Raw genomic sequence first — 20,418 nt, forward strand, 5'->3', positions numbered from 1 at the left:
AAAGTTTTTATTTACGTTTTTAAATTTGTTAATATAGAAATGATATTTTTTATGAAGTTGTTTTTTTGTCAGTTTTATTTTAAAGTATAATTTAAAAAATGTATGAAAAATGTAAAAGGTTGATGATCTCGCTTTGTTAGTGAAACGAGAATCTAAAACTTAATAATAAAGAAACAATGTTACATGCGAGTATGTCTTTTAAGGTTAATTTCTTACACCTTGATGTCTTAACTCAATTTAGATAATAAAAGATTTAAGGCATCAGCGCCATTTATCAAAGTCATTTTGTTTGGAGCAATTATGTTCATTTTACAACCGATTACTTCTTGTATTGAACGGCGTCGCTTGCGCAGCTGAATATTCTCCACATTTCTTTATATTATATTACATTCCGTTAAGTAAAGAAATCCATTGGGAAACCACTTTTTCCTAATAAATATAGCACATATGTTTTGATATTATTCGCTAAAATTACAAGTGATTTTCGCCTCGTTTCAGGTCACAATTTATAGATGACGGTATCCGATATAAATTTAGTCTTTAATAAGCTTTTTATCCTTAGCATTTTTATTTTTCATCGAAAGAGGTTGGTCGGATTGAAATTTCTACTTTGGACTTGTTTGACCCAAGAAAATTAGGTACGATGGATTTCAATGTCGTACGTGTCTTCTTTATCTATTGTCTCTTGTTTCATTTTACATATTCTTTTTCCCTGGAATAATTTTACACTGAGTTTAGTTTCTGTATACTTTTTATAAATAGAAATTTAAAAAAAATATATATACTTTTATACATAACAGTTAAGTGAAGGTATTAAATTATAAAGGTTATATGATAACCGTTATACAGATAAACCTTATATAAGTTTAATATCTTGAAGTAACTGTAAGTTATGACAGCCAGAGAGGAAAAACGGAATTGAAATAGAGTTAGAAGTTTTTATTTTTTAATATCTATTGTAATTAAATACGAACGGTATTTATTTGTTCATTTCATTTTACGTTAGCTTTCCGATTCTATTAAAACTTAGATTTTGTCATGAAAAAAAAACACGTTGTAGAATTTTTTATAAATGCTTTTTAAATAGTAATTACAAAGTTTGCGATTGAAAAGTACTCGGTTCATTACATTTTTTATTTTATTTATTTATTTCTATTTGATTGAAAAAGGAAGGCAATTTGTTTGATAATCTTGTACATACTGGTAAATGTGTTTTCTTCTTCCTGATTCCACCATCACCGTCCAAAATTTGATGATCTGCATGGCTATCTTAACCTTATCCACAGCCGCTAGAGAATAATTCTGTCGTTGAATAATTGAAGCTTCTTAAATCCGTCTCCTGAGACGATTTTCTTCATCCGACGTTAAAAAACGGAGTACTTCTGTACGTTTCTGCTTATGTGCCCGTTTATGTATATCGAACTATGATTTTTAAAAGGTAGCATCGATTTTCACACATAAAATTTCAAACATTTCATATTAACGCTGCAGAATGATACTTTGTCGGTAGAAATGTTAGGGGCGGCGAAGAAAACAATGAAACAGTTTTATATTTATAGATATATTTCCTGTGATTTTCTATTGTTACAATAATTATTATACCTATTTCTGTTCTTGTTATATTCATCTGGTTTATTAAAGATCGACTGATATGTGAGGTTTCAATTTGGTGGTTTTATCGTAATTTTTTATTTTGTAGTAGTTTAAATAATGCAGCTTTTTAGAATTTAATATAAAATAGTACTTAATAGTACTCGATAAAATAAATAATTTATTTCTACGTTGAGTACAATTTACATTTCTTAGCTTCATTCTTTTATTATACATTGACGCGTTTCAATGTATTTTGCGTTGGACAAACGGGAAGAAAATTAAAATTAAGATATAACAAAAGCATGAGATCTTATAAAAATCAGAAACAAGATTCTAATTATGCAACAAATTTAATAAAAGAAGGACAACCCCATGAAAATGGAGAGAATCAATGAAATTAATTCACGATTGTATTAAAGGAAGAAGAATGAACATTTTAGAAAATTTAGAAATCTTCAAATTAAAAAATAACAATAAAACCACCGTAAATGAACAGATCAACAATCAAGTGGATGTTCTTTTCGAGAACCTCAATTTACTGAAAACAGGAAATAGATAAATAAAATTAAAAGATAAGTATAACCGTTAATAACAAATAAAGGCCAGATAAAGACATGACGTCAAATAAAGGGAGGGGCTAAGACTAAACGTTATATAAATACTAACAGAAATTTAGAAGTACTGTTACCGTAAGTGTAGACAATGGAATTATTCCGAAACGCGTCAACATACAATAAAAGAATGAAGCTAAAAAAGGTAAACAGTACTCAACATACTCACAGAAATCATAATGTTCTTAGCAGAAAACATAACATAATAATAATTATTGTTATCTTAATAACAATTTTAATCGAATATATTTGTAATTTTTAATTGTTTTAAATTGAAGTTGTTTAATTTTTCTATTTTAATTATTTATTTAATGTTTTAAATCGTGTCAGTGGTTATAATTCATTTTTTGTATGATTTTCTTTAGTTATACTATCTGAATCCCTCAAGAATTTTGTAAAAACAAAAAAAAGAACCGACTATGGTATATCTTTTTCGAGCATACTAATCATTTCCTACAGAGTGGACGTCTAACAGATGTATATGTGATAACACGCGAAAATGTACGAAGGATTATGAACTTAGAAAGTGCAGTATTTTGCTTCGATCATTCATCTTATCGAGTGAAGTGACATAGAATGATAATTTTTGCTTTCTCCTCCGTTTGGAATGAGTCTTCATGTAAGAATTTTTTTCTTATTCTAAGAAATTGTATCGTCCTCCCGCAGCGGGCAAGGCATTGTATTGTTCTTGGAAATAGGATTGTCGTTTACTTCACGACGATATATCGCTGCCGTAATTTTTAGTATACCGCGGTTACTAATGAAGTGCTTGAGGTAAAATATGAAAGAATTACAAAAAATTATTACTATTTTTTGTTTTTGTTTTAGTAGCTTAATATTAGAATGTATCACATTTTATCTTTCAATGTATATAATATAATATTTATTATCTTGACCAGGAATTATAATTTTTATCTTTATTATCGTTAGTTTCTTCAATCTATCTATCTAAATACAGATGCGACAGATGTTATCGGTTTAGAATCAAATAATTTTACCTGTTCGTTAAACATCACCGCATAAGCTTGAAGCATGTGCGTGGGATATGTAAATGGATTTTTGTAGCGTACGAAAAATGTCATGCGTTACCGCGGTTCGAACCCGGGACCTCCGCATGAAAGGCCGAGACGCTACCATTTCGCCACGAAAATTAAAATTTTTATTGAATAATCTTACAGAATAATTATATTGTATGTTTTTCTTATAGGCGTTTTGTAAAAATTTATCCTAACTCCATAATACCGATGGTTTCTCATAAAAGTTTACATAATGTTAACGAATTTTAGCTACTGAATTAAGAATAGTTTCTTTCGAAGTTAATTAATTAATTAATAAATATATCATACTAATTTGTTTACAGAGATGGCAACGCAGATGGTTTGTTCTATACGATGATGGAGAACTCAGTTACGCGCTGGATGAACATGTAAGTTTTATTTTTTCAATATTTATTTCAGAATACTTTTTTTTACTTTTAGATTTTATTTGTTTTCCTGTCTTTTTTATGAAATTTAAACATAAAATGTGTCTCGAGAAAGTAAATCGCAAGAAAAGTCTCTTTTTAAGATTTTAATAATATTCTTTTTCGCCAAATTTATCCTAAGCGATTAAAAAAATCTGATGTGGACACCACATGACTTCCTTGTACGTCTATTAAATTACATACCCACATTTTTGCTGCACTTCATTTAAATTTATTTTATTTGAAAATGAGATATGATCCTCCAGTTCTTTAATAAAATTGGATGGATACACGATTGCTAAAATATTAGTTTTTATTAACATCAAATATTTATACAATTATTAATTCACCAATCTTACCTGAAATATTAGGTTAGAGTAAAAGTCCCTTGATTATTCTTAAATTAAATTGTTTACCGAATAATCCAATAATAAAAACTGCTAATTCTATACCGTAAGGTCAAAGTTAATATTTGTAACTAGTATAGATGAGTTCACTAAACGGAATAGTTTAATTGTTATTAACTTTTATTTAATACAATTCAAAAATGTATTTTATTTTTCTGTCAAATAATAAAATAAAATGATTTTTAGAAAAATAAATATACAATTTTTAAAAGGATTTGCTAAGAAAATCCAAAAATAATACGATTCTAAGATGTTTCCCCAAATCTATTGTTTTTATTTTATTTCATTCATAATATTCTTTCCTTCTTTTTTATTATCGATGAATTATTATTTATTGTAAAACGTTTTTTACAATCATAGGTTAATAATTAATTATTAAATATATTTAAATTAAAAAAAAGTTAAAAAAAACAAAAGGAGACGAAGTCTGATTCTAACCGGTGTGCCTTCCATTTAAGATGCAAATATTTCATTAATTAAAATTTTAATTTTAATTTCGATTGCAATCAAAAAGGGAGGTGCACAACTAGTTGTTACAGCAGTGCTAAATCCAAAATTTCAACATCCTACGGCTAATTGTTTTTGAGTTTTGCGAGATACATACGTACGCACCAACGTCACATTGAAATTAGTCAAAATGGATTCAGGGATGATCAAAATGGATATTTCCATTGAAATATGAAAACCGAAATGTTTCACGATCACAATACTTCCTTTACTTCATTCAAGGAAGTAAAAATTATAAGTTTTACCCGTAAGTGGTGCAGATTTATATCAGAATTTCAATGATGTTTATTAAAAAATTATTTCAAATTTTATTTTTCTTATGGATAAATTTTTGCTAAAATATATGTTAAAACTGTAAAAATATTTCTGAAAGACATGTTATAAGCTCCTGCTCGTCGTTATCAAAAAACGTATCATTCTTAGTTGTAAATTTTATTTTATTTTTTCCATTATTATTATTATTACTTCCTAAATTGTATCTTGAATTAGTAATTTTGAAAATGGTTTACCTCATGAAAAGGTAAAGAACGATGTAACCCAAGAATAACGATCGTACAAAGTCTTACTACGGAAAGTGAGGGTAAATTGAACTATCACTGATGGAGGCGACATTCATCCGCACAAACGACATCTTCTTTCCATTTACCATAGATTTGGCTGTATAATTTGTATCATTACTCTCAGAATAAGTAATTCTTACAACGAAAAAGAAATAAGGATTATCTCCTCTGTTGTGGTAAATTTTACCCGTACCCGTATTATACTCCGTATTTGGTTATTTTATTCCATTTTGTATGATTCGATGAGGATTACTATTATGGCGGAGCAGTACCGTCTCGGCTTTTCCACTGGAAGTCCCGGGTTCGAATCCTGCTCAGGCATGACGTTTCTCATTTGATAAAAAATTTCCATTTCGTATTCCGACGGTACAAGATTCGAGATTATATGAAGAATTTAGTCATAAAAAAATAATTCTGGCGGTCGACACGCAATTTTAATTCAAAAGTTTTCTCATCTGTTACACAATACTTTTTTCTCATTAACAACTTGTTTTTTTTTTTTTGAATAATCAGAGAATTGTCCGGTCTCATGCTATTTTTTCATTTTTTCAGTTTTACGTATTTCTTTTAACCTTAACGTTTTTATTACATTCTATTTCTTCAATTTTCGATTTTATATATTCTGATCTTTGCCTCCCTCTATCGTTTATAATTTTTTAAACGACTCTTCGTCACCGATTTAACAAGAAGTGAATGTCTCAATATCGTGATATATGAACCTACCGACCTTGTCACTCCACAAAAAAAATTATCACAAATTTTCTCTTCTGTCCTATTCGTCTTAAGACCTCTTCGTTTCGAATTTTTATCGACTTTTGTAATTTTTAGATCTTCCTGTTACACATACGTCGAAGATTTATTTTTTCAATTTTTTCTCGTAAATCTCATTATGCATTTACGATGTCATAATTCGTGAACTGTTCATTTTTCGTAACAACTACACGAAATGTTGGAGAAATTTTATATAAAGAGATAAACGTCTCTTTTGTTTGTTTCCGACAACCGCGAAAACTACTCGACCAATCGTTATAAAATTTTAACTAGCTTTCTTATGACACCCGGAATGTTTACCGCAGTTCAAACCTCCGTTCTCACCGCTATATAATCATAAATAAAAAAAGGAAAAATAAATAACCTAAAACTCCTCTTACTAAATTTAATATCATCATCTATATCGATTGTCATCAACTACGTCGATCGTTGTCGATATCAATATCAACTTTTTCAGAAAGTTTGCGATTTATTAAAGCTAATGTCATCTTTTATAAAAGGTTAATTTGTATGATTATTTCATATAGGTAAAAATAACCTGGTTTGATAATAAAATTAAACGGAATGACGACTATTATATTTTTAACAAAGTTTTGATGCAGTGAAGAATGATATCGATATCGACTTCTTCAGAAATTACTATGTGTTTTCTAAATTTAATGTCGTTGTTTATTCTAGTGACGAGCCGCAAAACTCACGCTTACGCGAGTAAAGTAATACTCTGTAGGGTAGATTTTTATATTCTGAACTAAAAAGTAAGAACCCCGCATAATCGGCATAGATTAGACTTTCAATTTAGTAATATTTTCATAACGTCTCGGTCCAAAAAGAGCACAGATAGGTAGAAGAACTTCTAGGCTTACTAGGATTTATGATTGTAGACGTCGTGAATCTACACCAGAATTTTTAAAAGACTTGAACATTGACGTATACCCACTGATAAAAATCGTGTTTAACCTTTAAGAAATACGTTATGGCCCGAATCAGATTTTGATTATCGCTCTGAAATTTATCTAAATTTGAAAAAAAAATATTTAAACAGGTACACGATTTAAATATGTAACCGTTGCGATACCAAAAAATGGAATGATGTAACTCCTGGACTTTGTTGTGCTGAGCAAAAAGTAGTTATTGAACAACTTAAATATCCTCCTAATTTCATTAAAAATTTTATTTTGGGAATGTATCCTTTATTATAAAAATTATATTTTTTCCGGTAAGTTGTGAGGCAACAATCCGCACATAATTACTAAAAAAACCTATTTCCAATTTTTGAAGTTCTGTACACATATAATGCAGACGAGCCGCGTCGGGGGAAGATAAAACAGCTAGATCATATGAAATTTTGTTTGTTGAAGAAATAAAAGTGCGATTTATTTAAAAAAATAATAAATAAATAAATATGAATACAAAATTTATAAAAATATATTTTTTTTATGAACGGAAAAATAAATCATAGTTAAACATTTTTATATTCAGCTAATAAAGTTCAGTTAAAAGAACTCAGGAATTTAATTGAATCGACGTATTTGCTTCATCTGTCCCGATCCGCTTCTCGGCTTGGAATTAACTTTTTTTGTTCAGTCATAGTTTAACATACATATACATATACATAAACGTCAGCATTAATACATAAATATAACATAAAAACATATGAAGCTTGGAACTTTGGGGTATCATTCAGAACTCGCTGAAAATGTAGCGTCATCGATTTTATTACCCAGATGACTCAATCGATATTCGGTAATGCAAGCTTACAATTTAAGTAAAAAAATAACTAGCTAATAATCCACATTCATTTTTAAACGTTTTATGTAAAGTATCTTTTGAGACTTGTTTTGAAATAATCCCGCTGATAAATTGATAGTTAAGTGTTTATAGCGATTATTATTTATTACTTATTGTTTTATTTATCGTTTAATTTGATTTGTTGAAGAAATGAATTCATGTTTTAAGATATTTAATAAAATTTATTGTTTAGATAAGCGTTGTAATTCACGCTCGGTATAACTTTCAGGTGGAATACACTTCAGGTGTTTATACGGTTTGCCTCACCTGTTAACGGCTGTGACCCGAATAATTTCAAGGTTAAATTATTCAAGGTCCTCAAGTAGATCTGTGTAATATAAAAATTAAATAAATATCTGAATGATTGTAAATTTAGTTTACACTTAACAGGTTTTCGTTGTTATTTCATTTAGCCTATTTATAAGATTCTAATGCTGCGCCGATTAGCCTCCGTGTTTCTCTACAGTATGCCATCCGTTCAAAGTGACACTGTATCAGACAACGTTTAATTTCGGTTAGCTAAGAGGATTTGTGGATTAAATTTGACTTCTAAAATTCGCTTCTTTTTTCTTTTTAATTTGCTATTTTCTGATATGTTCCGGGTATGTTCATACTGGCATGTCACCCGCCACCAACCACCACCCGGTCGCCCTAAAGCATAAGATCGAATGTCCGTGCCGCGAAGGGCTACTGTGCCTCAAACAGTTTAAGCGATCAATTTCCTATTTAGTTCCTATATAGCGTGAACGATATAAGCATGCTACAATACATTCGTTTTATGTCCAGCCAATAACTTGTTATATATAAATTAAATTGGGTAGGCGCACTCCGTCTATACTATAATATACGACTATATCATCATAAATATAAAATTTATCTCCTCACCTTAAATCTAAGGACTCAATTCGCTACCACGCCTAGGTAGCTGAATTCCAGCAAGTACCTGTTCACCATTTATATCGCTTGGAGCTGTTGGCCGATGGCCGACTATTCCTCGAAAGTAGACTCCTATTGTAGCTCGGTAGGAGTCTTTTCCTTTAATAAACTACTGATGCCGGTTGAACAACGCAATCGCATCAAGGAACTCCCATATATCTCTCATATCGATGCTTTCCCAGAGCCGTTCCACAACCAGCATTTCAAACAACTTGCCGATTACCGGTAAGAGGTTGATGGGTCAGTAACAGCTGACCTTACTCGGATCTTTCCTGATTCTAAGAGCACCCTCACCAAAGCCCCTTCCAGCAAGTTGGAAGGCAACCCAAGATTAGGCACCCCGAGAACAGTCTACCAAGCGGCTCTCTTATGATGGGCAGCAGATGACAGAAAATATCCGGGACATGTTTGTCAAGCCTTTGTGCCTTTCTCAGTGCCATTCGAGAAACTACTCGGTTTATATCTACGGGTTCCGCAGTCCGAACGCCATGGAATGATGTCTCACCAGCCCTAACGCCGACTTCTGCTTCACCCACCAGAACATCTGGAAACAGAGTATTCAGGATCGCCTGGTAAGTCGCCACAGATGTTAAAGTGTGGTCACAACCACCAAACCCGCATCGAACACTGGACAGCACGTGCAATGGTTTTAGCCGGTAACATGACTTTGCGAGCTACCAGAGGTTTTGCTGCAACTGTGAAACATTGCAACTTTGTGAATGGAGTGTCTTGCCAAAACGTGAGTTTGCCTTGCTTGATGGCATGAACATACTCATTACGGGAGTGCCGGTAGATCCGCAGAACCTTAGCCCGTACGTCATTAAAGATAATCCCCGTTTTGGGGCGACGCTGGTAACTTCTCCTAGCGGACCTAACTCTTGCGCGCAGCACGCTAAGGTCAGAGGACCCCCACTTTTTGCCAGGTTTCCGCCTGCGTTTAACAGAGGGCTCCCCGGAAGCAGCGGTCATGATGGCTCCAGGCCGTCTCCAATCGGTGGACTGGCCACTACCTAAGGGTCCGTCCATTGGCTGAGGCCACCGTAGGACCATATCGCAGCCAGTCTTGATGGCCCGGCTGAATTGCTCAGCCATCAGTTGTACCTCCTCCCTGTGCTCCACACGCGCCATTCCAACCCCTGTAAGGCAGCCGCACACTTGCGCCGCAGCCTGTGCTCATTCAGGCCCCTTAGGTTATAGCGTTCCGAATCTGAAGCTCTTGAACTGCCACCGTAAACGATCTCATATAATCACTCACACTGGCCTCGGGCTAGATAGTTCATCTACTTGTACACCTAAACAGATCGCCCGTCACCAAAGTGACGTCGATGTAACTTTCCCCCAGTTTGGAAGAGAAAGAGAAATTCGGCTGTTGTTCTGCCTCGTTAAGCAAGTAGAGGTTCCAGGCTTCAACGAACTGTGCGAGCCAGCGCTTCTGAGGTCAGTAAGTGGTGAACCTCAGGCGGAAGACTTGGCGTTGGCGTCCAGAGCAACCAGCACTCTGATGCTCGGGAGACCGTCCAGAATCCGCCCCAACTTCGCCAACAAGTCATCGATACTGCATCAAACCTGGAATTATCCCGACACCAGTACAACATCGAGCGTACCCCTCGTGACTCGCTCGACGGTGAATTGCTCGTCAGAAAACTGATGCATGCAGAAGACACCTAACGAGACCGAGCCGATTACGATTGCAGAGAGCGGCCGCTCTCCACGAGAATGAATAGAATCCACCCCGTGGAAGCTGACCACCCTATCCCCGACCGTGTACGGCTCATGGACCAAGAGGACCTCGAGGTCGTACTTCTCAAGGATCCTCACGGCATCATTGTTGGCCGCCCGGGAATGGTGCAGCGTCTTTTTTGATGCTATTCCCCGTTTATTTCTGTTCTATAATCATTCAACCACAAAATACGGGGTGATTTTGTGGTTGGGACTTCACAACTTCAAAAGCATTTGACAATTTATTTACTTACAGATTCGGTTGAGGTCTCATTTAATAGAAAAATACACCAAGTTTTGACTCGCGGAGTTCACAAGTACCGAATTTGGCCACCAGCGCTGTCAACAATTGTTAATAATGGATGTATTTACTGGTGCTGAACGTCTTGCTGTGTGTTTTGGTTTCACGAGTTGCAGTCAGTGACTGCAGTTCAACGTAATTTTACGTTTAGACAGTACGGTAGGGAGCCTCCTAGTAGGCTTACGATTAACTCTTGGCATCAAACCTTCGTTAAGACAGGTTGTACTGTTAAACAAACAAAATCACCAAGACGACAAGGTGTCCTTGAAGCTGTTGTGGAACAGCTCAGAGAAAACTTTGCGAGTTAATTCGAAGAAATCGACACGACGTTCGTCCAGCGAGACTGGCATTCCACAAACGACGTTCCAATTTTATTTATATATTATACATATCGCATTGGAACGGCTCTGGGAAAGAATTGAGGTCAACTGTTTTCTAAATCGAGGCCAGTATGGCTTCACGAAAGGGGTTGGGACCGTGGATTGCATCGTAAATGGTCTTGCCGAGGTGGAAAGCGCCGACTGTAAATATGTTTTAGCAGATTTTATACACATAGAGGCAGCATTTCCTTCCTTATTTTGGAGTTCTGTCCTCTATGAGTTGGAACGCCGCAATGTTCCCGTAGCCCTGCAGGCCGTGGTACGTGACTACTTGTCTAACCGTACAGTTCTGTTTAAAGATGCGCACCTAGTTGTGGAAAAATCCGTTACTAGGAGAAGCCTGCAGGGTTCCGTTCTCGGTTCCCTGCTGTGGAACCTGGTATCGACGGATTCCTGGGATTGACATTTCCAGAAGGGGTCACGGCCCATTTCGCTGATGACTATCTCCTTATAGTTCTTGGTAATTCATGACCACTGCTAGAAGACCGGGCTCAGGCAGCTTTGTCAACCGCAGACGGCTGGATGTACATTCAAAATTTAAAGATTACTGTGCTGAAGTCGGTTTATGCTTCTCAAGGGTGCAGACAAATTATCGTACAGTTGTAACCACCATATTATATATAAAGGTTGTGTAATCAGCCAAGTTAGAGTTCATACGTATCTAGATGTTGCTGTTTAGCAATCACATTAAGGAAGTAGAAAATAGAACGGTGATCACAATGTACCGGATCTAAATTTCTTTCAGTTGACCATCTGCCGCCTGCGTAGGAGGCTTCAGCGCCTCGCGATGGAAGCATAGTAGCTGGAATGGGACACCACGACTAAGGGAAGATCCTTTTATATGTTTATGCAGGATTTGGGGGGATGGTATGCCTCGAGCTCGTTTTAAGGGCAACGGGTGCCCGGGTGCTCACCAACCATGATAACTTGAACCAATATCTATTTCGGTTCCGCCTGGCGGCTGATGAGCTCTGCGTCTGCGGTGAGGTCCAGTCAATTGAACACCTGTTGTTTGACTGTCCTGCTCTTGGAGCGGCTAGAGACCGGGCAACCCTGGAACTTAGAAGTCAAGGGGAAAGTTGACCACTCACAAGCGGCGAGACAATGTGGCGAGAGGCACATTGTCGGACCGTGTGGGAGTTCCTAGATGCGGTTGCTTTGTTCAACCGGCATCCAAAGTTTACTTGAGGGAAAGACTTTTATCATGTTGCCGTGGGAAGCTAATCCTGAGTATGGCTGACTACCAGTCAGTTATTATGGCCTCAAGCGCTATAAAATGGTGGACAGGTACTTGCTGGCATTTAGCGACCTAGGCGTGGCAGCGAATTGTTGCCTTGACGAAATAAATTTTATTATGGATGTCGTATATTTTTAGTAGTTGACGGGTGCGCCTACCCATTTTAGTAAATATATGACAAGTGAGCAGTTGGGACACGTAATCCGGTGGTGTATAACACCGCGCTTAGTCGGCTCACGATGTTAGGTAATCTCTAGGAGCTATTTAGTACACTCGTCGCTTAACTGATGCGAGGCTCAGTAGCCGTTTGTGGCACAGACATTCGGTCTTATGCTTCAGGGTGACCGAATGGCGTGGTGGCGGAAGAAATGCCAAGCAAACCATTGAAGCAGACATATCCCATTTACAGAAATACAATACAATTCGTATGATTATTCGTTGTTTAATGAATGAGACCGGACAGGTAAGAGTTTTGTAACAAATTTTTCTATTTTTTGCTCTTATATGTAAGTAGATATGGATGACCACCTCTAGCGCAAATTTTTGCATCAAATCTAACCTAAGTAAACCCAACAAAATTGCATCAAACCTAAACCAACTGCAAGTATTTTACAGACAAATTCACATATTTCGCACTCTTTTGCGAGCATCTTTTTTCAAGTTAATGAACAGGCGACTTAGTCCAATTCTAGAGAAAAGTTACATATAATGCAGCATTTACAGGCAAAAATCACATGTTTCGCACTCTTTTGCAATCAAAATTTTCTCATTAATGATTCGTTACTGAACAACATTTGCAAAAACAAGTTCATATGTGTGGAATGTAACAAAAAATAAAATATATTCAACGTTAAAATAAATAAACAATATTTTCAATGTTAATGTTAGCCTTGATGATAAATTTATCTGTACGTAGGTCATTCATACGAATTAAGTAACAGATTATTGTCTCAGACCAGTCTAACCAAAACCCTTATCATTACGTTCGGTTCCAACTAATGTTTCGCTTTCCGTTCACGATGTGCGTTTGTATTCGGATATTACCAATTGTGCGATTCTCATTCCCCTCTTCACCGTAAATTCTTTATCGCCCAAGTTTATAAGACCGATTTTAATTTCACCGCGATAATCAGCATCGACCGTGCCCGGTGAATTTACAACTGTAATGCCATAGCTCATCGCCATACCCGATCTAGGTCTTATTTGCGCTTCATACTTTTTAGGCAGCGGTATAGCAATGCCGGTCGCGATTATTTTTATTTCGCCCGGCTTTAAAATCGTATCGATCGTTGAAACTAAATCTTAACCGGCGATTTGTTCGGTAGCGTATTTAGGAAAATCAACGAAATTATTCAATTTCTTAATTTTAAAAACTTCCATCTGAAATGTCTATATTTAGAAAATAAATAATGCAAAACTAATAATATATTGAGGGAAAAAAATATGTATTTATTTATTGTATTTGTTCCTTCAGATTTGTAAGACGCCACAAAGTACAGTAAATTTATCGATCAAACAGCTTCTACATCACAATTCATAGTTTTTTATTTGTTATTAAATGTATTTTATTATAACATAATAAAGCGTGTGCATGACATCATGGGGATTCCCTCGTCTGTAGCATTGACTTTTGTTCGCGTAAAATAAATAATCTATTGATGGTAAAACAAAAAATAAAAATATCTGCGACCTTTCACTTATTATTCTTGCTTTATCACTTTACCTGTCAGCGGAGAATACGCGATTACATTATCGTATATCAATAAACAATATGCTACTGTATTTGGTTTAAAATTCTTTTCCGCTTCAACTTTAATCTTCAAATCGATTACACCAATCTATACGGAATCATTTTTACGCGAACAGTCGATCACATATAAAGGATATTTGGTTTTGTAATCGGAAAACTTGTACAGCGAATCTATACTTTTATAATATGATTTTTGAAAATTAATAAACATTCTATACATCATCGCTTGGTTCCCTCGTAAATCTTCATACGGATATTTATTCGAATTGATCATTACAAAAATATTTTTAACGTTACACGAATCGAATTCTGACGCGTCCTTCACGGCTTTATCTTTCCTATCGGTTTTAAAACCTACAATAACATAGCGCGGTTTATCTATTTGCGACAACGTTGTCACATTCCATATAAAAGAATTCGTTTGTGAAACCGCCGTATTTTCATGAAGGTCCCACGCTCTGAAAGCCATACGCACATCTTTATTTTGATCTCTTATTTTAGCTAATTCCAATTAATATTCGGGTGCTACCTTGAGGTACGGGACAACTCACACGATGTCTGTTAATTCCATCTTAGATTTGTGGTCGGGAACAGTAGCACGTATCGCGTTTACATCGGTATCAAAACGTCTCAACACCAATTCCTGTCAGTTGTTTATGATTATTTTTTTGTAGTCTTCAGCGAAACCCAACAGGATCGATAACGGTATGCATAAATTGAAATTACAATTTTCATCTAAATCGACTTTATATTTTCCACTAATCCATCCCGCTACTTCGGCAGATGTCAACATAGAATTTGTCAGAATTTGAAAGAGCATTTTTCATAACCGTTGTCACGCCTACATTTTTCACCGAAGTTACTTCTTGCGCGTTAATAAGATGATATCGTATATACTGGAATAAGAAGGCCACACCAAAATTAACTAATTCTGAAGTAGTCGATTTTTTCCGTCTGTTCCGACGAGTGTGCCGGAAACAATCAAATAACTTTCACCCGGAACGATATATACGTCCGGTTGATTTATAGGGATTTAATCTCCTTTTCGATTTTATTCGCTAAGGAATAATGATTGTGAAATTGATTATATGTTGGGGACTCATCTGAACGCGCTACTTTATTAACTGTTAAAAAATTCATCTCTATAAACAAAGTTTAATTTTTTATTTCAATAACGTTATGGTGCTTTTAAGTTTCCCGTCGACGATTTCAAAACCTAATGATTTTAATTTTTTAACGCTTTCTTCGGTCAATTTGTAACGTTTTTTAACATCAATTTCATATTCACTTTCAAATATTAGCGGCATATCTAAAATAACAAAATAAAAATCCAAATTACAATATTCTATTCAGAAACTCCGATTGGTCCTTGATTCTTTCAAAACTAACATCATGTTTACTCGTTCGCCGCGCAAATTTATTAAATTATCATTTTCATCAGTAAGCGATATAACTTAATCGTAAATTGCTTTCACATCTACCGGTAGAAATTCAATATAAGGGGGATATTCTTCAATCATATCGCCCGGATCTACACTCAGCGGAAACTCATATAAAATGCGGTCTTGATTTTCATTTCTATAACCACCCGAAATAATGTTACATTTCACACGTACTACATTCACGGGAGCGATATTTATTATTTCATCCGAAAGATGCGTCGCATTCGCTTTGAGAACTCTCGGCCCATAGCCCAACAGCCTGCCGATACTGCAATCTGTATCCGAAAAGTCTATCCATACGGTGCTTTTAATTTCACACTGTAACATATTTGGGTTTGCTCGCAATGTGATGGTTTGATTAATTTTATTCATTTTATTCTGTATATAGTTACTGATATCTTCAATTTCATAACTACCTGTTGGTATTGTTATGTATTGCTTTTTTGTCAACACATAATTATTATTTTCATCTTTTTTGACATCCTTTTCCAAAGCGAAACAAAATTTATTATTTTTGTTTTCCTCGACGTTCGGGATAGTGTTGGCGGTCATCAACCATTTGAGACCCAATTCGTATTGGCCTTTTGAAAGGTCGATCGGCGGAAACAATGATTTTTTAATCATCGAACTGTTACCATCAATCAATAATAGATACGTCATACCTATTTAAAAAAAATAAAAAACAAAAAACGTATAATTTATTCGGATAAAAATTCTAAACATAATCGACCGCAAATCACATCGTCGTCGGCTTGATATGTATCATAATTGTACGTTACGTTGGAGTTTCTGAAATAATTCATCAGTTCTGGAGGCGGATGCGCATCGCCTATGCTGTCAAAATAATCTACATTTTTATCGATTTTTCGGAAACAAACCCAATGCGTACCGCGGCCGTTTGAAGTATCTAAATTCACTATCGTGAATTCATTTTTCCAAATCTTTTTCGGTAAAGCGTCCAACATAAAAACACCGCGGAAGTGTGGAATTTTCAATTGTTTCGCGTATTCAATCATTTCGCGATCGTACAAAGCGCGATTTGGTATTGAATCGATTATTTTTTTTTCTTAGCCGTACCGCCGCCTTTCTTCATTCTCAGTCTACCGCCAAATTTGGATTTAAGTTTCATCGCGTTAGTTACTGCGTAGGCGGCCGCTTTTTCAGTCAAACTGCTATCCGGCGCGAGCACACGTTCCCACGCCCGTTCAACAAGCGCTTTATCGGCTTGAGATCTTGTTTTATTATCTGAATATTTCGAATAAGCTATATCTTGCAGTTTACACGCCTCATCTAATTTATTTATGCGTCTATCACCACGCTTCAACTTATTATCCAAGTTCGTGCCCGGACCGCAATAATTGTAACCTTTCTTTTCTTTTTCCTGTTTAGCCTCCGGTAACAACCGTTTAGATAATACTTCAGAGGATGAATGAGGATGATATGTATGAGTGTAAATGAAGTGTAGTCTTGTACATTCTCAGTTCGACCATTTCTGAGATGTCCGGTTAATTGAATGAAACCCCACCACCAAAGAACACCGATATCCACGATCTAGTATTCAAGTCCGCGTAAAAATAACTGGGTTTACTAGGACTTGAACGCTGGAACTCTCGACTTCCAAATCAGCTGATTTGGGAAGACGCGTTCACCACTAGACCAAACCGGTGGGTTGATAATTGTAACCTAGAATATGAGCTTCAAACTGTAATAAATCTACAGCCTTATTGATTACTGACCCGATTATACCGCGTCCACCTTTTTCTTGGAAATATTTTTCTTCTTCACCTTCATATCTCTATATATAAAAAAATTATTTTTTCATTCAAATACATTATTCATCATGACGAACCAAATTTATTTTTTACCATCATTATTGTTTTTATAAATCGCTTCCGAAATTTCCTTAATGGCCGTCTCTATCGCATCATTTATATATCTATCAACTTTTGTTTTAAGCTTGATGTTTTCATCATTTATAAATTGTAAAGTATCGTTAGCAAGCCTTTCCATTTCATCTTCTATGTATTCTCTAATAACCGCATCGTATGCATTTAATCTTTCCAAACCTATAAACTTTTCATAGAGATTGATTGTGTATTCATGGTTCGACGCAGGTTCAACGCGTCCGCATCATCGATAGGATCGGACACGTTGCACAATCTATGGTGATTTATATCATAATTTCCATCACTTGTCAACGATAAGCTTCCCCAGGAGGCCCTCGTTTTCCCGTTGTTCGACGTCCATTACGACCTAATCTTAATCGTGACATTTCTATATTTGCAAAAATAAAAATTAAAAACAAATAATCTATTCTTCAAATTCAACTTGTTTCAATTCTCTAATTATGGATATCAGTTCATTAGAAACGCCCTTGTTTCCGGCGTCATATTCGCCTACAAGAGTATGCAATCTAGCTACCAGATCGTTTGGATCGTGCTATTATAAATAGACCGGATTATAATTGAGTTGCGCGTGCAACAAGCCGGTGCCGCTGAACGATGTCGATGGTGTTTTATGTGGTGAAATTCATCTGACGGGACTTTTGAAGGGAACAGTTTTCTGATGACTTCGTTGTATTTGGACGATTTATTCGTTTTTACTGCTTCGGCGTCCGTCAAGTGAGCACCGGTACGCTTCAACATTTCACCATAAGTTTGCATATCTGCCGTGTGAACTTTTGTCAGATCTGGATTTTTAAACAACAGCTCGAGGACGCCCGGTGTGGCCGAATATATCATCTCTCCCAAATGCATTTTATCACCGATAAATTCAATTTTAATACCGCCCAATGTAGTCATATCTGTATTTTTGTCATATTTCACACCGTACACATGATCTAGAGATATTTTTGGACCGGTCTTCAACATTTGTATGTACGGTTTTATAGCTTCTGAATAATCTTCACTTGTAATTGTTTCTTGCGTCTCAGAAATTTGTGTAGATGGAGTGTCTGGCAAAATATCTATAAATTTAACAGGTTCTTCTCCACCTCCATACGCAGTTTGAGTTTGTTCGCATGGTAGAGTTGTTTGTTGAGATAACATGGTAGAAGAAGCTACATCTTCTTCATCATCTGAAAGTTCTAAATCTTGTTCCAATATACTCCTATCTTCACATCTCTCTTGATGTCTCTCTAAATTACTCATCAGTCTATCGCCCAATTCGCGTCCTACTTTATCTATTTCAATTTCTCCGTCAGTCGGAGGTGGAGGAGACGGTTTTGGTTTATCTATATTTTCTCTAATTTCTTGTATCGGTTCGATTATCGGTTTGAAACGTTTAGCGAATAAAGCTTCTTCTTCGGCTAAACCCAACACGAAAGCCGCGTGTTTACGTTTAAATTCGTTATTCAACCTATCAATTTCCATCATTTATTTCGCCTTCTTATACATTGTTCTGTATATAAAAAAAATAAAAAATTGAAACAAATAATCTATTCGCGTTCAACGCTGCGTTCAATATAGCATCGCTGCGTTCAATCGATGATGATAAATTTATCGATACCGTTCCGATAGCGAACCTTATTTTTATCGCTTTCTTTATCGATAACTAGAAAACCATACCGATTCGCGTTCCAAACATGTTCGCATAAATATTTAAAATCGTCAAAGGACATGTCGACGTTTACGTGTTCATCGTAAATGTGTTGTAAATTTAAACCGTCTTGTCTGAACAGAATTAGAAAATTGCAATTGTCCCGCACGAGTTGTTTTGGTATTTTCGAATACGTTTGCACCAGATAGAAGCAATCAATTTTACTGTGACGACCTCTCGAAAAATAATCACCGATATTGTTTTGCTTTTGTTTGTTTACATCGTCGAATACCATTATCGAATGTGGTTGAATCGCTTCCGGTTGTGGAACCTGATCGTTTTCACTGTATTCATAGTAACCCAATTCTGGATTCAACATTATCAGGTTTGATAACATTCTATATAGCGGTTGATGGAGAGATTTAGAGAAAATATACAAGTTCTGTAAGCGTACTCCGTTTTCTTGAACTAAAAAATTGAAAACAACATTTGTTTTACCGCAATTCGATGGGCCGCATACAATACATGTGATAGTGTTTGGCAAGAGGGAACCGTGCTTACTTCGATTTTTCAGTCGGTATCCCTTCATTACGTTCATGATGGGAAATTTTGTTTTCTGTTGCACTTCTTTCATATCTCTCTCTTGTAAAAATATTTATGAATTTTTAACAGACCATTAGTTTGTTAAACTCACATCAATTTCGGTGACTTATGATAAAATTATTGGGAAATTTGTTATCTTATGTCAAAATCATACGGATAAAACAGTGCTGTTTTATGAGAAATGGAGGCATCTCTATATATACAACGTCATTTCATTTGTCGTGAAATATTGAAAATCATATCCAAAACATCAGTAAAATCAAAATTACCAAAACAATAAATTCCAACATTATAATCGAATCTATATTATGAAAAAAAATTTTTCCACGTAACAATATATTCACACTACATCATTCAAATCTATCCATGAATTGTAAGATTTATCAAAACCTAACCATTTTACGTAGGCTTTGTTGCCTTTTCGTTTGAGAATTTTCTCAATTTGATATATGTCTTTGTTTTTTTGTTTTTTTGCAATTCGTGTTGATAAAAACGACCTTTTAGAATTTCATTTCTGGAATCGATCAGTTCATAGGTTACGGGTCGACATTCCGAGTGAACAGTGTGTATTTTGAATATTTCATTCGTCCAATTGGACAAATAACCCTTGTCGAATATCTTTTTATGTTTGCTTATACGAACGGGATCGTCGACTTGAAATTTGATCTTTACAATATTCGGTTTCCTGTCGTATTTTTTATTTAAATTTGCGAGAACTTGCTGTTCATTTTTTTGATTTACATCTTTCGGTTTAAATTTTGTAGCCGAATGTACCGTATTATTGTATTCCTCAACGAGATTTTGCAACATATTA

At 35.2% G+C, this 20,418-nt stretch overlaps 1 protein-coding gene across 10 annotated transcripts in view; it reads left to right on the forward strand.

The window, feature by feature from the left end:
- osp (myosin phosphatase Rho interacting protein outspread) overlaps nucleotides 1-20,418 on the forward strand; it is a 679,682-nt gene that overhangs the window by 497,807 nt on the left and 161,457 nt on the right. For 9 of the 10 annotated variants that reach the window (XR_012756241.1, XR_012756240.1, XR_012756239.1 and 6 more), the window contains exon 3: nucleotides 3,565-3,630. Coding sequence is in view for 6 of the 10 variants with exons in the window: in XM_075364979.1 (XP_075221094.1) it covers nucleotides 3,565-3,630 (66 nt within the window). In the remaining 4 variants the exon portion in view is untranslated. Of the gene's footprint in view, nucleotides 1-2,294; nucleotides 2,350-3,564; nucleotides 3,631-20,418 lie in introns of those variants that run through there. The other variant, XM_075364980.1, reaches the window with a different exon arrangement.

This window comes from Lycorma delicatula, chromosome 4 (assembly GCF_047948215.1).
Source record: "Lycorma delicatula isolate Av1 chromosome 4, ASM4794821v1, whole genome shotgun sequence".
Taxonomy (NCBI): Eukaryota; Metazoa; Arthropoda; class Insecta; order Hemiptera; family Fulgoridae; genus Lycorma; species Lycorma delicatula.